Here is a 19,005-nt window from a genome sequence, read left to right on the forward strand (position 1 = left end):
TAAGAGTACCCTATTCAGAATGGATTGCTCTGCATCAAGTCCTTTCTTTGAGGAGCGGTTTTTTACTTCTTCTTCCCGGCGTTGCCTATCCATCCTGTCGAAAGTTAAACAAGAATCAAATGGATTGTAAAATATCAACTATAGGATAACTTTAGAGAACTGCAAAAAAAGGCATAGTTATTCTACAACAAAAAGACATACAATATAATGGAAAACCACATAAATGGTAACTCAATATATCATTTTATCTCCAGTAAACAATGTGGCACTCAGGGATTTATTTATTTATTTATTGATAGATAAAATGGAAGCATTCAGGCATTTATGAGGTTCTACAATTCAACTTACTTTCCCTCATTGTGTTATATTTGAGCATCTCTTCTAGCTAGTGAATCATTTTTCCTTTTCTGATAGGTAAATACAAATAATATTAATAAAGCACCAAAAAGGGCACACCAAAGCACATAGAACGTATACAACGGTTGCCAAAAGGCAGCAAAAAGGACAAGGGCAACAAAAAACTACTCCCTCCCTCAATAAGAACCCAACTAATCAATAAAGTTGATTAAAGACAATGGTTCTTCATCTACATACAACTTGGTCCAAGGCAACAAGTTACAAAGAAACATGGTTTTTACCCTTTGGTCGAAAAACTCCTCATTATCGAAGGATCTTCTATTTCTCTCATTCCAAATTGTCTAGAAAAGGCACAAAGGGGCTGCTCCCCACACTTTTCTTTGTTTCCTTCCAACAAAGGCACCACACCACCCTAGCGGAGTCTCTTTTATAGAGGGGAAGGCAACACCCAAGAAACACCAAAAAGGGACAACAAAAGTTACTTCAAGATCCTCACCTTATCACAATGCAGCAAAATGTGGTCAATTTACTCCTCTTGGATATGACAAAGAAAACATCTATTAGCCAACACTCACCCTCTCCTCTATAGCTAATCTAGAGTCAAAACTTTTCCCCAAAACGCCTTCTAAGCAAAAAAACTTGCTTTAGGAGGAACTTGTGAATTCCAAACAACTCCTATTGAAAGAGGCATTGATCTCCCAAGCTCTAGAATAGCGTAAGGAGACTTAACAAAGAAAGTTCCACTTTTTGACTCCAACCAAATCACATCATCGTCTCCTTCCCTATTCACCACCTTATCATGCAACCTCAACAAGAAACACTCCACACCCCCAATCTCCCAATCATTTAGATGCCTAGAGAATCTAGGGGTCCAAACACCCCTATCACCTGCTTAAGTCCATAAGTCCACAAATCCACCACCACGCCTCTTTTAAGCTATCTATGACAAATAAGGAAGGAAAAGAAACGCTCAAAAGCTCATTCCCACACCAAATATCCTTCCAAAACTTTACCCTCCTCCCATTACTTGCAAAGAAGGAGACTCTACTATTAATGGATCCCCCAATCTTCTCATGGCCTTCCATAACCCAACCTCATGCACATCTCTCACGTCCTTAGAAGTCCAACCCCCTTCATCCTATTCATATTTACCACAAACAACTTGCCTCTGAAAAACCTCCATTTTCGTAGCAAAATGTCAGTTCCATTTTCAAAGTTAGGCCTTGTTGAGTGCGGGGAGACGCCTAACTCCCAGGCCCCCCTGACTCTTCTATGAACAAACAATGGCCTAATTCACTAAATGTGACTTTCTTTCCAAAGATCCACCGCCCCAAAGAAAGTCCCTTTGGTGCTCCCCAGTTCAAACAAGTAAATCATTGGTGCACCCCTAAATCTTGTGGTGGTTTTTTGGATAGGAAGTTTATGCATGTTGAATCAACACTTTCAATCAATTGGCTTTCCACATAATTTACCCACTGCATACTTTCTATTTTTATTGATCAACATAGAATTTTATTTTACTGATAAGCAAGCAAAAACATATATAAACAATGTCTACTAAAAAAACACACCAAAGTACATGGAACATATACAAGGCCATCAAGGCAAGAACAAAAACAATACAAAAAATAGCCAAAAGCAATATCCCTTCCTTTACATAACACCAAGCCAGTCAACTAGGTCTGCCATAGACATAGTGCATCATTTAAGCCGACCCTCACCCACTCCAAAAGTAAGCAAAAGGGGGAGAGTTTTAATGCTTGATCTGATTTTCCACATCCTCAAAGCAACTCCTATTTCTCTCCCTCCAAACAGTCCAAAAAATGATTAAAAGGCCAGCTTTCCAAGTTTTTTTTCTTTTCTTCTCCACAAAGTTCACCTGCCTACTGAAGAGGGTCCCTTTAACTGAATCTGGAATTACCCATTCTACCACAAACAAAAAGAAAACTAACTTCCATAAGATTCCTATCTTGGTGCAATGAAGCAAAAGATGATCTGCTAATTCTTCCTCCTTTTTACATAAGAAGCATTTGTTCAGTAAGGTCCAACCCCTCTTTTTCAGCTGATCTATGGTGAGAATCCTGCCCCAAACTGCCTCTCAGACGGAAAAAAATCCACTTTTGTTGGTACCCAAGGATTCCACATAATCAACATAGAAACAACTTTTCCATGGTTAAACTCCATCATATTTGAAGGCATTTTCTTCCCTAAGTAACACCAGCACCAGAAGAAATTATTTGCAATTTAATTTGTCTTTGATTTATATCCTAAAATTGAATCATGTGAGCCATCTGAACAAGTTTGAACACTCAACTAGTCCTCTTCAAGTCTAGTAACCAATGATGTATAACAATAACTCAAAGTTCATGCGAAGAGCCTAAAATTATTTTGCAATGCTTTAACAATCAAAATCAAAACACCCATAAAAAAACTGCCAAATTAAATAGAGAAAAAGCTTCCCGAACCAGCATAAAAAAAAACACAATAGGTGTACAATTTTGCAGATTTTTTACTCTCAATGAAATTTATAAAAGATATAATATAAATCATCTCTCATCAATTTAACATTTAGCATACCGCCTTTGCACCAGACGGATGAAATGCTGAGGGGGAACAAATGCACGCTCCATATCAACAAGTGCAACAACCATTTTCTTTGCCTCATTCTTAAACCCTTCCAGTGCAGTAGATGCAATTGCCACAACCTGGTTTAAAAATTTATGACAAGTGAGTTGTACCACAAAAGCCAACAAACTTGAACTTGAAAAATATCAAATTAAACATATCAGAGGGAATCTCTTAAAAAAAAAAGGGGGCAGCATTTGCAGCATGATTACCTCTCTCTTAAAAGGAGGGTATCTTCCCAGACCCGGTGTAGCATTTGCAGCAGCAGAGACTATGTCAACAAGCACACGGTGCACCTGTTTTGGCAACAATAATAGTGAGCTTAAAGGGTGGCATAAGCAAAATACAGCAAGAAGCTACATGTTAGAAAAAATCATAGAAGAACATGCAGTACAAAAGATCACCAAATCACTCAAAAAGATTTGTAGTGCATTTTCTTCCACATAAAAGTCCCCCTTGCATAGAGAGGGGGAATATGAAACATTGAAAAGATGACAGGACAATGAAAACAGTGTTGATTTTTCAATAGATAAATATAAAGGATAATGGCATTCACCACTGGAGGTTTTTATAACCCAATAGGTGGCTTTAGTTATTACCCAGTTTGATGAACAGCAGAATTGTATACAGATTGAAGATAAAGTGACACAAAAAGTCTAAAAAGATAAAATAAAATAAAATAAACAATGCAGGACTACAGTCCCTGGTGCATAAACTTGAACATTCAACTGGAGAGTGATATGGTTACCTCATCAACACAAAGGCGTGATGGCTCTTTTGCCAGCTCCAGGACAATTTTTATTAGAGACCTTAAACCTTTTTCTGGAGATATAAGATAAGGTTGATAACCATCTGCTTCTAGCACAATCTGGTATCAATTGAAAAGGAACATTGCAAACAATAAAGGCCTTACAACAACATATTTAAAAGGCACAAAAGTTGGAATGTGAATAAAAGAGAACCATACTCTTTTGACATTGTTTATATCAAAATGTTTATCTAAAGGTAGCTGCTTGATCCTGTTGGGGAAATTGCCTTCAAAACTTGCAACAACTTTCCAACCGCTACCCTGCAAAGAAAATTTATGACAGCAGCTAATAATGGGCAGTAGAACAGATTCTGTTGTAATGTCTAATGGTGCACAAGGTTGATAGCAGTCAATGCTAGAAAATCATGTAGTGCTGAATATGACACATGGTAACAGTACAGCAAACTTCAAAAACCATGACCATGACAAAAGCGACAGTATTAGTGGAGAATACACTCATGTAGTCAACTGGTATCCGACCAAACATTCAGAATAAGTAAATTATGTGTTCTGTAAAAATAGGGTAATAGTCATGCTTACAAAAAGGGGATATGGCAAGCTTCAAGGAAAATGCCTCCAGGAACAAGCATCAGAGACCTTAAGCTCATACCCAAAAAATATAAAGCTCTTAGTAGGCATTCACCCAAAACCTTGAGAGTCAATTTACTTTTGAAATATCAACCATATGCACCATTATTATTACTATTTGGATTGGAAACTGAAAGATTATTAAAATATAATGTCACAGAAAAATATTCTTAAAACATAAAAGAATATATAAGGATGAGAGGTCACAGAAAAAAAAAAAAAAAAGGAAATAGAATAGCCTACTTGTCTTTTGGTGGCAGAATTTTTTTGATCAGATTTGGTGGCAGAATAACTCTTGTGCAATTGTGTTTATTACTTTCTTTCCCATCAATTTTCAAACCTCCAATCAAAGTGACTTCTAAGATTGAGCATTTACAGAAAGATTTTCTCTGGTCGGGATTTGGTAGGGACCAGGTGTGCAAGCCCAAGAGGAAAGAGAAGGGCTGGTGATATCCTTGAGGATTAGAGCCCTCTTACAGATGTGGTTGTGGAAGTTTCCTAGAGAGAACAACAATATGTAGCACAATATTGTTCTAAGTATTTTTGGGTCACATTTTAATGGATGGGATGCCAACATGATTATCAGATGATAGCACTATAGTCCCTGAAAGGTTAATACTGACATCTTCTCTGATTTTTCTTATTTTACTCAGTGTCAGTGGGTGATGGTACAAAGATTTGATTTTGGAAAGACACTTGGTTGGGTGATTAACCTTTGCATTTTCAGTACCCAATCTCTTTTGGGTGGCAAGACAAGAAATTCCCCTATCTCTACTATTTCATCCTCTCCTTCCCCACTTCGTCATGGAATTTTAGTTTCCACCAAAAGCCCTTCGATCATAAAATTGCAGAATTAATTCTCCATATGTCTCCTATAGATCAAGTGTATCAATCATCTTCCTACCCTAATGCAAGGATTTGGCCTTTGACCTTCTTGGGTTTGTTCTCAGTTAGTTCATTCTTCAAAGTTTTTTCTCATTCTACCATTTCCATCTTTTTTTGCTCCTGCTAAAATTACTTGGAAACCTAAAACGCCATTTAGAGTAAAGGCTTTTATGTGGCTTCTAGCTAATAAGAGGGTTGATACCAAGGCTATACTCCACAAGCGGAGGACTTACAAAGCTATAAATCCAGATGTAGGCGTCATGTCCAAGGAGAGCGAAGCGCAGATTGATCATCTTTTTTCATTCATTGCTCAATTGCCTGAGGTTTGTGGCATAGATCGTTTGTCCTTGTTGGATCAACTAGGTCCCATCCTATAAGGTGTCAAAGATCCTGGTCATTTCATTCAAAAGCTTTAGGGGTCATTCTAGAGGCAAGCTTCTAAGGAGTATTGCTAGCCTCTATTTGATTTGGATGATATACTAGGAAAGAAATGCAAGGAAATTTTTAGAATGTTTGGAAGACGATAGATACAGTTTGGAACTTGTTTCACTCTTCTTCCCTCTTTTTTTTTTTTGATAAGCAATCACAGAATTCAATAAAAGAAGGCTAAAAAGCCCCAAAGCATACAGGACGTATACAAGGCAGCTAAAGCCTTACAAGCAAAAAGGCCAAAAACAAACCACCCCTTAACTGGAGGCAAGCCACTCCAGGAATCCTAAAAGGGAATGCGGCTCCTCTTCCATATACAATTTAGCCCAACCCCAAATATTACATATAAAAGAATATTTAAACCTCTAAATTGCTAACTCCCCCCCACCCCTAAATGCTAGTCTATTCCTTTCCTTCCAAACCGTCCAAAAAATATATAACGGAATGGAATTCCAAAGCTTTTTCCTTTTTTTTCCCCACAAAAGCACCCCTCCCCCCTCCCAAAACTATATAAAACCTCCTTTACAGTTTTAGGGAACACCCACTTGACCCCAACTAAACCCAACACTAAATCCCATAGCACTCTGGCCACTGTACAATGAATAAGAATGTGATTCACACTTTCCACTTTGCAAGCACACAAAAAACACCGATTAGGGAGCTGCCATCCTCTCTTTTGGAGCCTATCAAGAGTCAAAATCTTTCCCCAAGTAGCTTCCCACGCAAAAAACATGATTTTAGTTGGAACTCTCTCCATCCAAATTTTGTGTTTCGGGAAGACGACATCCATAGGCCTATCCAACCGACTGTACGCTTCCTTCACTCTAAACTGCCCATTTCCCCCTCCCTTCCAAAAAACCGAATCTTCCTCCCAAGTAATCCTGAATCCCCTCAACACTTGGAGCAACTCACCTACCATCTCCACCTCCCAATCATTCTGGTCCCACATGTCTTCAATTGACGCGTTTCTATGGGCTGCCAAGATGTAGAGGTGCGAGAACCTTTGGGACAGCGCTATATCCCCACACCACGTGTCAGTCCAGAACCTGATTTTATTGTCTTTCCCCACTTTAAACACCACATTTTCCCAACACCAGCCAGCTTCCTTTAAAATCTCCTTCCACACCCCCACCCCAAACGCACCCATAGCCTTTTTGGTCCTCCAACCGTAATCCTCTAGACCATATTTTGCCACCAGCACTTGCTTCCAAAGAGCCTCCTTATCAGAAGCGAATCTCCAATTCCATTTACCAAGTAACTCTTCTTCCCTCCTTTGGACCTCTACCAGTGAAGCATTAACAAGACGCTCTCAAGCCTTATATTATTAGATTGGAAACTTCTCTGCATGTCCAAGAGGTTCATTGAGACATCCTCCCATGCATAGTCACCACTATAATTGCAACTTGGGCAAGTCCAACCTGCCCAACTATACCTAACTTAGTGTTCAGGTTGGCACGGACAAGGTTTGAATAGGTTAGGGTTGAGCTTAGGTTAGAAAAATACCAACCCAAAAATATTAGGATTGGTGTGGGTTAAAGATGCGGGCAACCTATCTACACCCAAACCCACACATTATTTATTCATTTGTTTTTAATTAAGCTTTATATTGTATTATTCAAATATAAAAAACATTGAAAAAAGATATAAGAAATACCTTTAAACTTTCTTACTTTTTAATTAGACGATAAGAAAGTTGCGAGCAACCCAATTAATAAATTTATCATCTTTCTTTAATTGTTAAAGATCTTTGAAAGTTGAAGTTTTGAGTTAATTAGTAGCCATATATGTTAAATTAGTAACAAATTATTTGTCGATGATTTGATTTTTTGAATAGTTGGGTATTGATTGAGTTTGTTAAAGTTCTTTCTATACTCTTGTGGTTGAGCCTTGGAGGTGAAGGGAGGTTTGTTATCTTGTATACTTGGGGCTGTTTTTTGGCGGCTCTTTTCTTTCATTTAATTTAATTATTTATTTATAAAAAAAAAAATTATTAACAAATTATTTATTTTATTTTATTAGGAAAAAAAATTATTTATATCAATTAAAAGTACAATTGAAGGATGAGGGACATTTCCCAAAATGTACAAACTCTAATTAAAAGTGGAGAAACCTTCTCCAAAATAGAGGAAATGATCATTTAATTATTACTTAGAAGCTAACCGATACCCTACCAAAATGGACCCAAAGCAATGTTCGTCCCTTTGCTATCTTAACCTTTTGGTCTATATACTGCTTCCCAATTAGATTGAACAATACTAATAATTTATTGTATGACTTTGCAAATTTTTTGCTTTTAACTTCTTATTTTATAATATGGCATATATTTTATAGATCTCTAAAATAACTGTTGTTTGTTAACCCATTGGAACCTGAGTTGCCCATGGGCTTGGCATGGGTTAGGAATTCTTGACATGACATTGAGTTGGGTTTGATTTGAGTTGGACATATTGAGGGACAGGACATTGATTAATTTTCTAGTACCAGAGAAAATTTTAATGTTGTCATTTCATGGTCACTAGAAGGACAAAGGCTCATATAGTGGGTGGCTTCATCAAATATTTAACATTGTTAGAGAATTGGGTAAATCCTACTATCTATGGAGATGAGGTGAGGGGGGTTCTCAACGTCAGTGGATTCTCCCAGTGGTAAGTGCTGGTTCAATGTTGATTCAAAAACCTTTGAGATTTCAATTGAGGGGGTCAAAAGGAAGGTGTGCTTGGGAAAATTTGTGAGAAGGGTCCAAACTTTTCTCCATGGATTAGGTTTGATGGAAAGGGCTTGGCTTTGCTGGTGGAAGGGGTTGAGACTTGTTACATTATCAAGGATGGGGAACCCTTCAGAAAGGTTTAGGTGGAAGGGGACATACATTATTTGTTTGAGTTACGCAAGAATAGAGCAAGCCGGTTTTTGTTTTGCTCTATGTGGTATGTGGAAGAAAAAAGGTTTTCTTTAGTGTTTCCTGAAGGAAGAGGTTTTCTTAGGGGATGGAAGATTTTGTCCAACAAGCTGAGAAGTCTTGGTGTTTCCTTAGCCATACGAAGAGAGGAGGATGCTTTTGCTTCTTCCAAGAAGGTATTGGCCCCCAATGAGGGCAACAAAAGGAAAAAGGGTTTGGTAGCAAAGGCGAGGTCATGTAGTTTTGTTGGCATTGCAATGTCTTATGGATTGAAGTGGAAAAGGAGGTGCAAGACAAAAATGAGGAATTTCTTAAAAGTAGCCATGTAGTGTGTGGTTGTTTGATCAACCCCCAGACATTAGCGTCTTGAGAAAATGTCATAGTCTAGCTGGAAGTTGATAAGGAAGCTCCATTTGGCTTTGTTGGGAAGGCTCCTCATCCTTTTTGAGTTCGAAGGTGTTGGTGAAGCTAAGAGGGTGATTCACTTGGGTGTGAAATGGTTTGATGGTAAAAGTTTGTTCTTAGAGTGGTGGAACCCCTCAGTTGGGTGTCTCAAGGAGGATAGGGACAAAAGTGAAGTTTGGGTGAGAATCATAGGTCCCCTTGTATCTTTTGGGGAAAGTTTTTTTTAAAAGACTAGGAGAAGCTTGTGGGAGTTTTGTAGCGGTTGATGAAGACATGGCGAAGCGAAGGAACCTATAGTGGGCCAGAGTTATGGTTGGTATTAGAGGGTGGAAGATTCCAAGTTTGTTACAAGTGGTGGTGGGTACCTTTGTTTTTGCGATTCAATTGTGGTGGGAAATTCCTCCCTGGTGGAGTGAGGTGGAGCCTCCTCTGAGTTACAGTGGATGAGGGCCTGGAGAAGAAGGTGAAGTTGGGTCACGCGCCATAGAGAGAGTGGAAGGAGGGTCCTCTGAAAAGGCAACTTTCCAGGTGTCAGTGGAAGACTTGAGGAACCCTGCAAAGGGAGGGAAAGTTTCTACAATTGAAATGATGCAGGCTGACATCTCTGTAGTGTCTCTTCCCAAGGCTGATAGGATGGGAACTGCAGCAGGTACTGGACCTAGTGGGGAGACCGTTGAGGCTGTGGACCTTTCAAATGGGTAGCGCCTCAATTTGGGCTCTTTAGAGGAAAGGAGGACCAAACGTCTAGCTTTTGCTAGTGTGGCCTATGGGCCCTCTTCATGCCTCTGACCAAAGCCCTTTTTGTATTGTCTAAAGAAAGCCAAGTTAGGCCTTTTAAGTTTGGGCCATTAGTGCCCCAACCCTCATCTTTGGATTCCTTGTGTTAAAGTGCACAAGAAAAGAGGTAGAGGAACCCTAGGGCTACTAATTCCTCTTGGGAGCTTTTCAATGATCCTCTCTTAAAGATAGAGGTCAAAATCCGGTGGAGTGGATTTCAGGGGCAAATGAAGCCCTTTTAAATGAAGCGACTGACTTTCAAGGTAATTACTCCTCTGGGCTCTCTTCTTCTCCTTTTTCAAGTTTTTGGTCACTGCAATTGTTGCTCCAAGATGGAAGGCTGTTAGATCTCACGAGGAATGATGGGACGGGTTCTTCAGGGAAGCAAGTGGTGGGTAGGGCTGAGGAGATTAAGGGGGAGGAGGTAAATAAGGCTTTGGAGGGGAGGAGTTTTGCTCTGCGATTATTCCTAGCAAGTTTGCTGAGTTTAGTAGTTTTTTGGGACTGCCAATGTTAGGTTTTGAGAAGAAAATCACTACTCTGTTTAAGAAAATGAAGGCAAGAAAAGGTCGTGGGGTTAAGGTTTCAAGGGGTGGTAGTACGTCTTTGTCTTCTCATCTGGAGAGGGAAATCTAGAAGCTTGAATGCTCAGTGAATTACAATAGCACCCCTATCACAACTAGGGAGAAGGGGGGAAGTAGCGGGGGTCCAGTTTTCTCACTTCGTGGGTGCGGTCTTGTTTTCGTTGTTAGTCTATGGCTTCAGGTGGGCTTTCGGGAGGCTTATTGTCTTGCTGAGGGTTGTTCTAGTTTGTTAGGGGTTTGGGTTTGTTTGTTGTGTGGGTGGTTTGTATTTTCTTTTCCTCTTCCTTCTCTTGCTAGCCTTTAGGCCTTTTTTGTATACTTCGTGTGTACTTGGCTATGCCTTTTGCTGGTGCTCTATAATCTATTCTCTTATTTACCCATCAAAAAAATTGTTAGACAATTGGGTGTTCTCCTTTTTGGATTCCTCACTTAGTCAATCAAGAAGCAGACCTTTAGCAAAAGAGGAACGTGACATTTAATGCTTTTTGTTAGGGATCTTTTGCTCCTTAAGTTGTCACTATGGTCTGCTCTTAGATCTTTGTTATCTTCCTAAGTTGTCCAGCTTGTATGGCTTCTTTTTAAGGAGTTTCTTCTCTTGTTTTGATCATATTTGCAAATTGTGGATGGATGTCTCACCCTTGTTGATCTTTTTAATTAATAGAAAATATATAATTTGTTTCTAATATAAAGATAAAAACTAAAAAGCAACTTCAAACAAGAAGAAAGAAAAAATAATCATCTCCACATCAAGAAAAGAATGGCAAAGCCTAATGAATGCAAGGGAGGGGAAATTTTCCAACCAACTTAACAGAGGAAGAGACTTCCCTCTTGGTCTGCCCATCTACACTTTCACACAGAGGAACAACAAATCTATAAGAGAGATTAACAATCTGATAAAACCACCAACCACCAATCATATCTCCAAGAACTTCTCCCAGCATGAAAAACAAAAGCTATAATAGTTATTGAATCCCTCTCCACCATATAGTTAGTAACACCCTTTTCCAATAGAGCTAAAGCCTTAGCCTCAATAGAATGTCCAACACGCACAAGGTTTTGAAAAGGTTCTAAAAATCCCACACAATAATCTCTAATAATTCCTCCAATGCCCATCTAACATGAGGTATTGGGTAGGTAAGGGAGTCACAATGACCATGTAAATGATAATCAGAAATGAGTATTCTATGGATTCATGGTTTTGAAATTCCTAAAAATTTCAATCTAATAAGAGCCTCACAAAATTTTTGCGGATTAGTATATTTATGACTAGCTTCTCCTATTCACTCAAACCTTTAATGGAACCCCACAACATTCCTCTTGAGAATATTGAGAAATTTAACATGCATTACTATAAACAAGAAAACATGAGAAGCATTACTTCTCCATCAGATCATAGACATTCATTCCATAAAAGTGCGAGTCTGTTTCCATACAGTATCAATATCAAATTTTCTTAGCTTTCCTCCTCGCATACTATTGATGCAAAGCTTTAAAAGATGGACATTGTTGCCATAGGATAGAATCGTTTTTTTTTATAGGTTTAAAAATTGGGTTAGAGATCCATGGAGTGCCTTAATTGGATGTCTGTTAACAGGAAAGCCCGAAAGCCATTCCTGTCCCTGTCAGGGGAGACACCAACTGTCTCTCCTTTCTACGAATCTAGGATAGAATTTTAATCCTCCTCATCTATAATTAGCTCATGCTTATGGCTAAACATTCTCACAGAAGTAAAAAATTTCTAATGTCATTTTTCCTTTTGAATCCTATTTTTAGATGTTGCTAATGTTATATTACGCTCACGAAACTGCTTTTGTTTTCAGTTCTATTTCATGCTACATGATGATCTAGACTACCTGGTTGAGAAGCATACTGCAAATCTTCTGATCCATGATCCCATTATCAAACAAAATTCCTTACTGAAAGTTTATTTTATCAATCCCATGGAGGCATGTGTTAGGCATCCTATGCATAACTTTCTGAAATGTGTGAGGCATCGTATAGAAGGGAATATTATGTGCATGGTCAATTTTGTTGACTGGTTTGGTAGGTTTGGTACGCCTTAACCCTTTACTTTTGTATTATCTGTATTTTTTATTAATACTATTTTCTGTGTGCTTATTATTTATATATATATATATTCATCCTGATAGGATTCTTGCAAAATTTATTACTTCTCTTATTCACATTATGGATTTCGAAAGCCTATTTCTTTCTTGTATGATTTTCAGTTACTGTTTTATGATTGGTCTAGTGATTGGTATATTTGAATGGCATTATTTGGTGAGGTTGTGGTTGGTTCTTGGTTTGCCAATGAGCATAATGGACATAAGCTCCACTTTTTTTTTTGGGAGGTGGAGGGATGAAAAGATTTTTTTATAGGTAAAAGCAATCTATAAAAAAAGATTTTTTTTATAGATAAAAAGATTGGTCTAGTGATTGGTATATTTGAATGGCACTATTTGGTGAGGTTGTGGTTGGTTCTTGGTTTGCCAATGAGCATAATGGACATAAGCTCCACTTTTTTTTGAGAGGTGGAGGGATGAAAAAGATTTTTTTATAGGTAAAAGCAATTGTATTAAAAGTGCCTAAAACGCACCTGAAGTGTGCACAAGATGTATACAAGGCCAAAAAAGGGGAGGGATTCACAAATGAAAGAGATGACAGGTGATGGGCAAATACAGGAGTATTTTCCAGAATCTTACCACACTTGAAGATTCAAGAAATTCTTCTATTTTACATGTGTATACAAACTTTATAGATTTCCAATGCCCATAGTCTTACATATGTCCAAGGGATTGGAACATCAAATTTTGGGGTTATATATAGCAGATAAATTGCACAGCAAGGGTCCAATCAAACATCAGCCTGAAGGTCATTTTCCTTTTGTTTAGCCTTTTGTATTATTAACACACAAATTAAGATATGCACATGCCAATTCTAAAAGCAATTACTCACCTCACCATGTGCAAGATGTTGTAGAAACTTATCCTCAAATTCACGGCAAAGCTGCAAAGCAATAGCCCTTGTGCCCTCAACACTGTCAACCATTTGTTCACCAAGCCTGACTAATTCCTCCTGAACAATTTGAGACTTTCCCTGAAGCCTGCAGAGTGTTGTAAAGACTGAGCATATCAAAAGCCCAAGTTGACTAAGAAATATGCATGCTAAAACCACCAACATGCATCCATTCAGCAGCATGGGTTCAATTTCCATGCTTTAAGCGCAACTTAATTTAAGAAAAAGGACAACAAATCTTTCAAAAAATAACAACAAAAACTAGCGATGGATGCAACATACAGAACTATAAACGAAAGCCTAGTTAAGGATGTTCTCTTGCACCTGTATGGACATAAACTTTTGAGAAGTTATGATCAAGACGCCAAGAAGCAAGGTAGATCAGAAGAAATTTGGAACTGGTAGCTACCTTGTCAACCAGGCTAGCTACACCTCTAGTGGAAAAACCTTGAACTAGTGTTTCAGAGAGATGATTAAACATTTCATGCAGCTAATTAGATTCACCTCAGACCAGGAAGCAGAGTTGTGTCTAGGCTGCTTGATAAGATTCATCAAGTGGTATTATTCTAAGAGACATCCTCCTACTACCTAATCCACTGTCTCGAATAACCTCACAAAGGATGCCTTATCTTTTAGTTTTAATTCGTCACACAGCTTACAAACCTAATAGCACAGCCACGCCCACACCCCAAACCCAAACCCCCCCCCCCCCAAAAAAAAAAAAAAAGAAAGGTTCCAACATAAACCACTTCCACATGCGCACACACCCAAGAGGTAAACAGTAGATATGCGAAATATGGATTCAATAAACATGGCAGCTTTTAGTTAAGGGGCGCATATTGGGAATTTTAATTATAAATATAGGATGATCTCTGCCCTATTCTGGCATTTTATCTAAAAACAACAATTTTATTCCCATGGGAAAAAGGGGAACATCAAACATATGGCATTAAGCAGACAAAAATGTATGTAGCAGTGCCAAAAGATAACAGTTAATAGTCATCATATAAACAATGAATTTCTTTAAAATAAAATAAACAGGTCCAAACAGTAGTAGAAAAAGTAAATACCCTGAGAGGAGATTTGGGAGCCTGACTTTCATACGATTACGAATCTGTTGAGCAAGGGCGTCCACCAAAGCTACTCTTCCAAGCTTGTTCTGAGGGGCTCCAGGTAATATAGATTTAAGAGTTTCACTCTCAGCTCGCCAAGCAGTTTCTAAAGAATTCTCAGACCCAGCATTTCCAGATTGAGCAGAAGCTATAGAAACAGATTGACCGATTAAAGCAACCCATGGGATATCAGAAGTGCTCCGTGGTCCCTGATTTGACAAGAGAGCCTGAACAGCAGCAAGGATTTTGGGTTCCCCTGCTGCTTGATCTATTTTACTAATCACACCAATTGTTCTGGTACCTACAATCAAGAAAACAAAAGTTATTTACTTATAAGAAAAAAAGCGTCAAAATTGTTAGCAAATTTCCATCTCAACAGAACAAATTTTCAAAAGAAAATAGTTCTACATATTTTTTTAAAACAAGCATATAAAAAGACACGAATATAACAGTAAACCCACTATCTGCATCATATTCCTTCGCAATTCGAAGCGCTCGGGATGAAGAAATTTCTGGTGCTTGGGCAGCAGGTGTTATAACTAGTAAAATTGCATCATTGTGTTGAACATAGCCACTGATCTGAAAAAAGGACAGATTAGAAGATCAAACATACTTCCAACCATATCATTTTTAAGAACTCAATCTGAACCTGAAAAATAATATAAAAAAGAATAAATTGAGCTAAATCTATCAAAGACGGTCAGTAATACCCACCAAATACCTTTTCATGAAAGTTAAGACAAAAGAAGACGATTAGCAGCCACTTACCATTGAATCATCCACAATGCGTTGATCCAATCCAGGTAAATCGATTAATTTCAATGGTGGAGCTGGAGTATGAAGAAAAAACCAGAAAAGAAATTCCATCATCAGTGAAAACAAGGAGTGTAAAAAATGAAACAACAAACAATATGCACACATAGAACAGCAAACATATACAAATTCTAACCATAGGTTAAAGTTGTTAGGCCAAGAAGTGCCCCACCAGCTAGAAAATATCAACAATGCCAGGATCTGATCCAAATTAATGGTCCAATATAGGAAATGAGTGAACAATAGCCCCTCAAGTGAGTCATCTTGAGTACCTCAATGCATCACAATACCAATTACCCATATGGATTCATCTCAGTCTAACTCATTGGACAATATGGTCTTTTTTATTAGAGTTTGTCCAAATATTTACGTATAGGGGTATTCATGTATTTTTTTTAACAAAATAAAATACTAGCATATATAAAGAGATAGGAAGAAACCCTACCCTCTCCAGTCCTTTTCTCTCTTTTCCTTCTTACTCCTGTTCTATTTCTTTTTGTGACATTAATCAGATAGATTCAAAACTCAACATGAACACTTCTAAATTGGAGCTGTGCCTATTCAAACACGGTCAAGCATGTCAATTCTCGACATCTGTTGTGAACTCCCAAATATGCCCAAATTTTAAAATGAAAAATAACAGATAATAAAAAAATATTTCCAAGATGAATGCATCAAAAACAACAATTCACTTTAATGAATTTGAAAGCACAAAGAAGGATGTGTTATCCTACAAAAAAAAAAATTGATAGGCAAATAATAAGATTTCATAAATAAATGCCAAAAGAACAATGCACCAAAGCACATAGGGGTAATACAATGGATGCCAAAAAGGAACATCCAAAGTTGTTAGCTCGTAAAACGTATCATGTATCCTTTTTCTATTTCTTTGTATTGTCCATTGTATCATATCGTGTATCATAAGCTTTTTATATAGTGAAAAATAAATAGAAAGAATATGAATATGTATGTATATCCATTGAAAGTATGAAGTTTTTTTTTTTAAGTCCATTGAAAGTATGAACTATAGAGTAATTTTTTTTTGATAAGTAAATAGGTATTGTATTAATAAAAAGGTATAGACAACATATACATATACAAAAAACCAATAGGGACGATAACACAACCGAACCCTACAAGGAACCTAACCAATGCACAAAATCTACCAAAGAAGTAATGTTATCCCCCATGTACACTCTAAGCCAATCCCAAAATAAATACAAAAAAGAACTTCTAAGAATGAAAGGGACTTAATTTTCTTAATAACTTTTAATAAGTATAGAGTAATATATAATCAATTTTATAAAAGATAGTAAGATCTAAAGAGTTAAACTATATCATATCATATGAAAACATTGATTGTTAAGTTTTTGACATGTTCAAGTTAACAAAATATGACTTTAAAATATAGATTCATCCATAATCCTCAAAAATAAACTTCTTCAATTTTTAGTTATGATTTTTAGTTTCAAAATCTAATTAGGCATATGCACTTACTGTGTTGTGTGTGTGTGTGTCTCTCTCTCTCTCTCTCTATATATATATATACACATATGGATATATCCAAGTTCCAACTTTTAAGGTTCATCATCATTCTTTTTCCACCAAAAAAGAAATTAAAAAAAGCTATTATATTTTGTAAAAAATAAAAAAGTATTCACTAATCACCATCATTTTCATTGTCAACATTCAAATGAATTAGTACTTATATTCATTGTAAAAATAAACTTACTTGACTTCTAATATAACATTAAACAACAAGAATGTAGCTTTTCATATAAGATTATTTCACCTATTTCTCATTTTTATGATCAATTTTTAATCTTTTAGTATGTTTTAAACAATTAATATAATAAATTCTTTTAACAAAAAAAACTAGTTCGATTTTTTAAAAAAAAATTATAGAAAATAGTTAAAAATGTATGTATCGTTGTATCATAATATCACGTATCATATATGTATCATAAGATACACTTTAAAATAAGATACAGATTGCGATAAGTATCGATTTCTATATTAAAAAAAAATGTATCATATCATGTATCCTAAGTTTTCAACAACTATGGGCACATCCAAAATGAAGGGACACAAAAATAGCTTCAGCCTAACTAATAAACAAAATCAACTAAAGGCATAGAACCATCTACATACAACTTCACCCACAAAAAAAGATTATTAAAAAAAGAACTTTTCAGAGCGTGATCTAACTGCTCCTCATTCTCAAATGAACTTCAAAAAATTAAACTTAGAAAAATTATACATTCTGAACAAAAAAAGAGAACAAGTACAACCAAGAGCTCATGGACAAAACAAAAACCAAGGCAAAGAATTAAAACAACCAAACCTACAACTCAAGGAGGTATAAAATCCTTCACAAAGAAAACAAACAATGCAATTATATCATGCACCAACCTGTACTAGTGCGAAGCTTCAGATATATTTCATCACGACTCTTGCCTGATGAACTCTTACTAAGCCTATCCTGTAGAGAATGCCGAAGAGCACCTATAATACACCAAAAAAGAAAACAAGGGTCATGGTTAAAGCCATCATGATAACAATTCAGTCCATTTTAAATTACTACCAATGGATCTATGCAGTTGATATACATCAACATGTGATGGTGGAGAACCTTTTGGGGAGCAAAGTAAAATTATAGGCCCTATGGTAAGAGGCCTTACTTGCAGAAACTTGCTGAGATTTATTGTCAATTTGCAATATGATCGATCTACTGCTTACAGAAGCATCCCTATTTAAATCAATGCTTATGGGAGCGCGAGTAGCACCATTTTCACCAGTTGGCTGTCCAATATAATTGTAAAAACAGAAACATCAGATTGGACATCATTCTTGCCATGAGTTCATCAATAAAAATTAGTTTCTTAAACAAACGGAAAGACCTGAACTGCAAATGACTTACCAAAACAGGATGCCCAATAAGACTGTTGAGCACAGCTGATTTACCAGCACCCTGACCAATTTGTCCACAAAAGGGCAAAATATTAAGTTTCCATATCAAAGGTAGCATTTTGTTTTTTGACAGATAAGAAGATAAATATATTAGAAAGGGCCGCCAAAAGAGCTACCCATGGTTCCATATCATAGGTAGCGTAATAACAATAAAAGCATGTCTGACAAAAACAAGCAAAAATATAAAGGTTCATAAGTTATAATCTTGTTCCCACATCATTTCACTATATTAATCCTAGCTCCCTATAATGCCATAAGCAAAAAACAGTTCAACTGAACGGTAAGACATGGTGCAGAAACCAACATGTGAAATATCAAATGGCATGAAGCCAGCTAATTAATGCAAATGTAGTATAACAAAGAAAATATCCATGCACATAGGATCAATCAGTTGCACCATAGTTCATTGCCATATCAAGAATCAAATTCCTATCCCATCCTCTTAATTTTGATTCAAAAGAGTCTATCATAAAATTCATGTGGATACCTATCCAACTAAAAGGTGATTAAGATTCCCTTCAAGCAAGTGCAAGGCAAACTAAACATCCTACACCTTCATTTATATCACAGAAAAGGTACTATGTACCATTGATCCTAAGCTGCAATACCGGCAACTTGGTTGAGGTATTCAAATTGCATCCTTATGAGTGGCCACAACACAACAATTTGCCAGTAACAAGTGAAGCAAATTTCGTTGAAAACACCATGTTAATCGCCGAGGTCCCATGATTGAATAGCAGC

At 36.9% G+C, this 19,005-nt stretch overlaps 1 protein-coding gene and 1 pseudogene across 1 annotated transcript in view; both read right to left on the reverse strand.

Moving 5' to 3' along the window:
- The window catches only part of LOC117927335 (dynamin-2A), a 30,257-nt gene that overhangs the window by 9,814 nt on the left and 1,438 nt on the right, over nucleotides 1–19,005 (reverse strand). The window contains exons 2-13 of the mRNA XM_034846823.1: nucleotides 18,215–18,265; nucleotides 17,976–18,096; nucleotides 17,707–17,799; nucleotides 15,250–15,311; nucleotides 14,943–15,060; nucleotides 14,440–14,782; nucleotides 13,310–13,457; nucleotides 3,950–4,051; nucleotides 3,731–3,850; nucleotides 3,195–3,278; nucleotides 2,935–3,062; nucleotides 10–94 (exon numbers count right to left, since the gene is read on the reverse strand). Of these exons, the coding sequence (XP_034702714.1) occupies nucleotides 10–94; nucleotides 2,935–3,062; nucleotides 3,195–3,278; nucleotides 3,731–3,850; nucleotides 3,950–4,051; nucleotides 13,310–13,457; nucleotides 14,440–14,782; nucleotides 14,943–15,060; nucleotides 15,250–15,311; nucleotides 17,707–17,799; nucleotides 17,976–18,096; nucleotides 18,215–18,265 (1,455 nt within the window). The remainder of the gene's footprint in view (nucleotides 1–9; nucleotides 95–2,934; nucleotides 3,063–3,194; nucleotides 3,279–3,730; nucleotides 3,851–3,949; nucleotides 4,052–13,309; nucleotides 13,458–14,439; nucleotides 14,783–14,942; nucleotides 15,061–15,249; nucleotides 15,312–17,706; nucleotides 17,800–17,975; nucleotides 18,097–18,214; nucleotides 18,266–19,005) is intronic.
- LOC117927403 lies at nucleotides 11,897–12,015 on the reverse strand (annotated as a pseudogene).

This window comes from Vitis riparia, chromosome 12, assembly GCF_004353265.1.
Source record: "Vitis riparia cultivar Riparia Gloire de Montpellier isolate 1030 chromosome 12, EGFV_Vit.rip_1.0, whole genome shotgun sequence".
NCBI classification, from domain to species: Eukaryota; Viridiplantae; Streptophyta; class Magnoliopsida; order Vitales; family Vitaceae; genus Vitis; species Vitis riparia.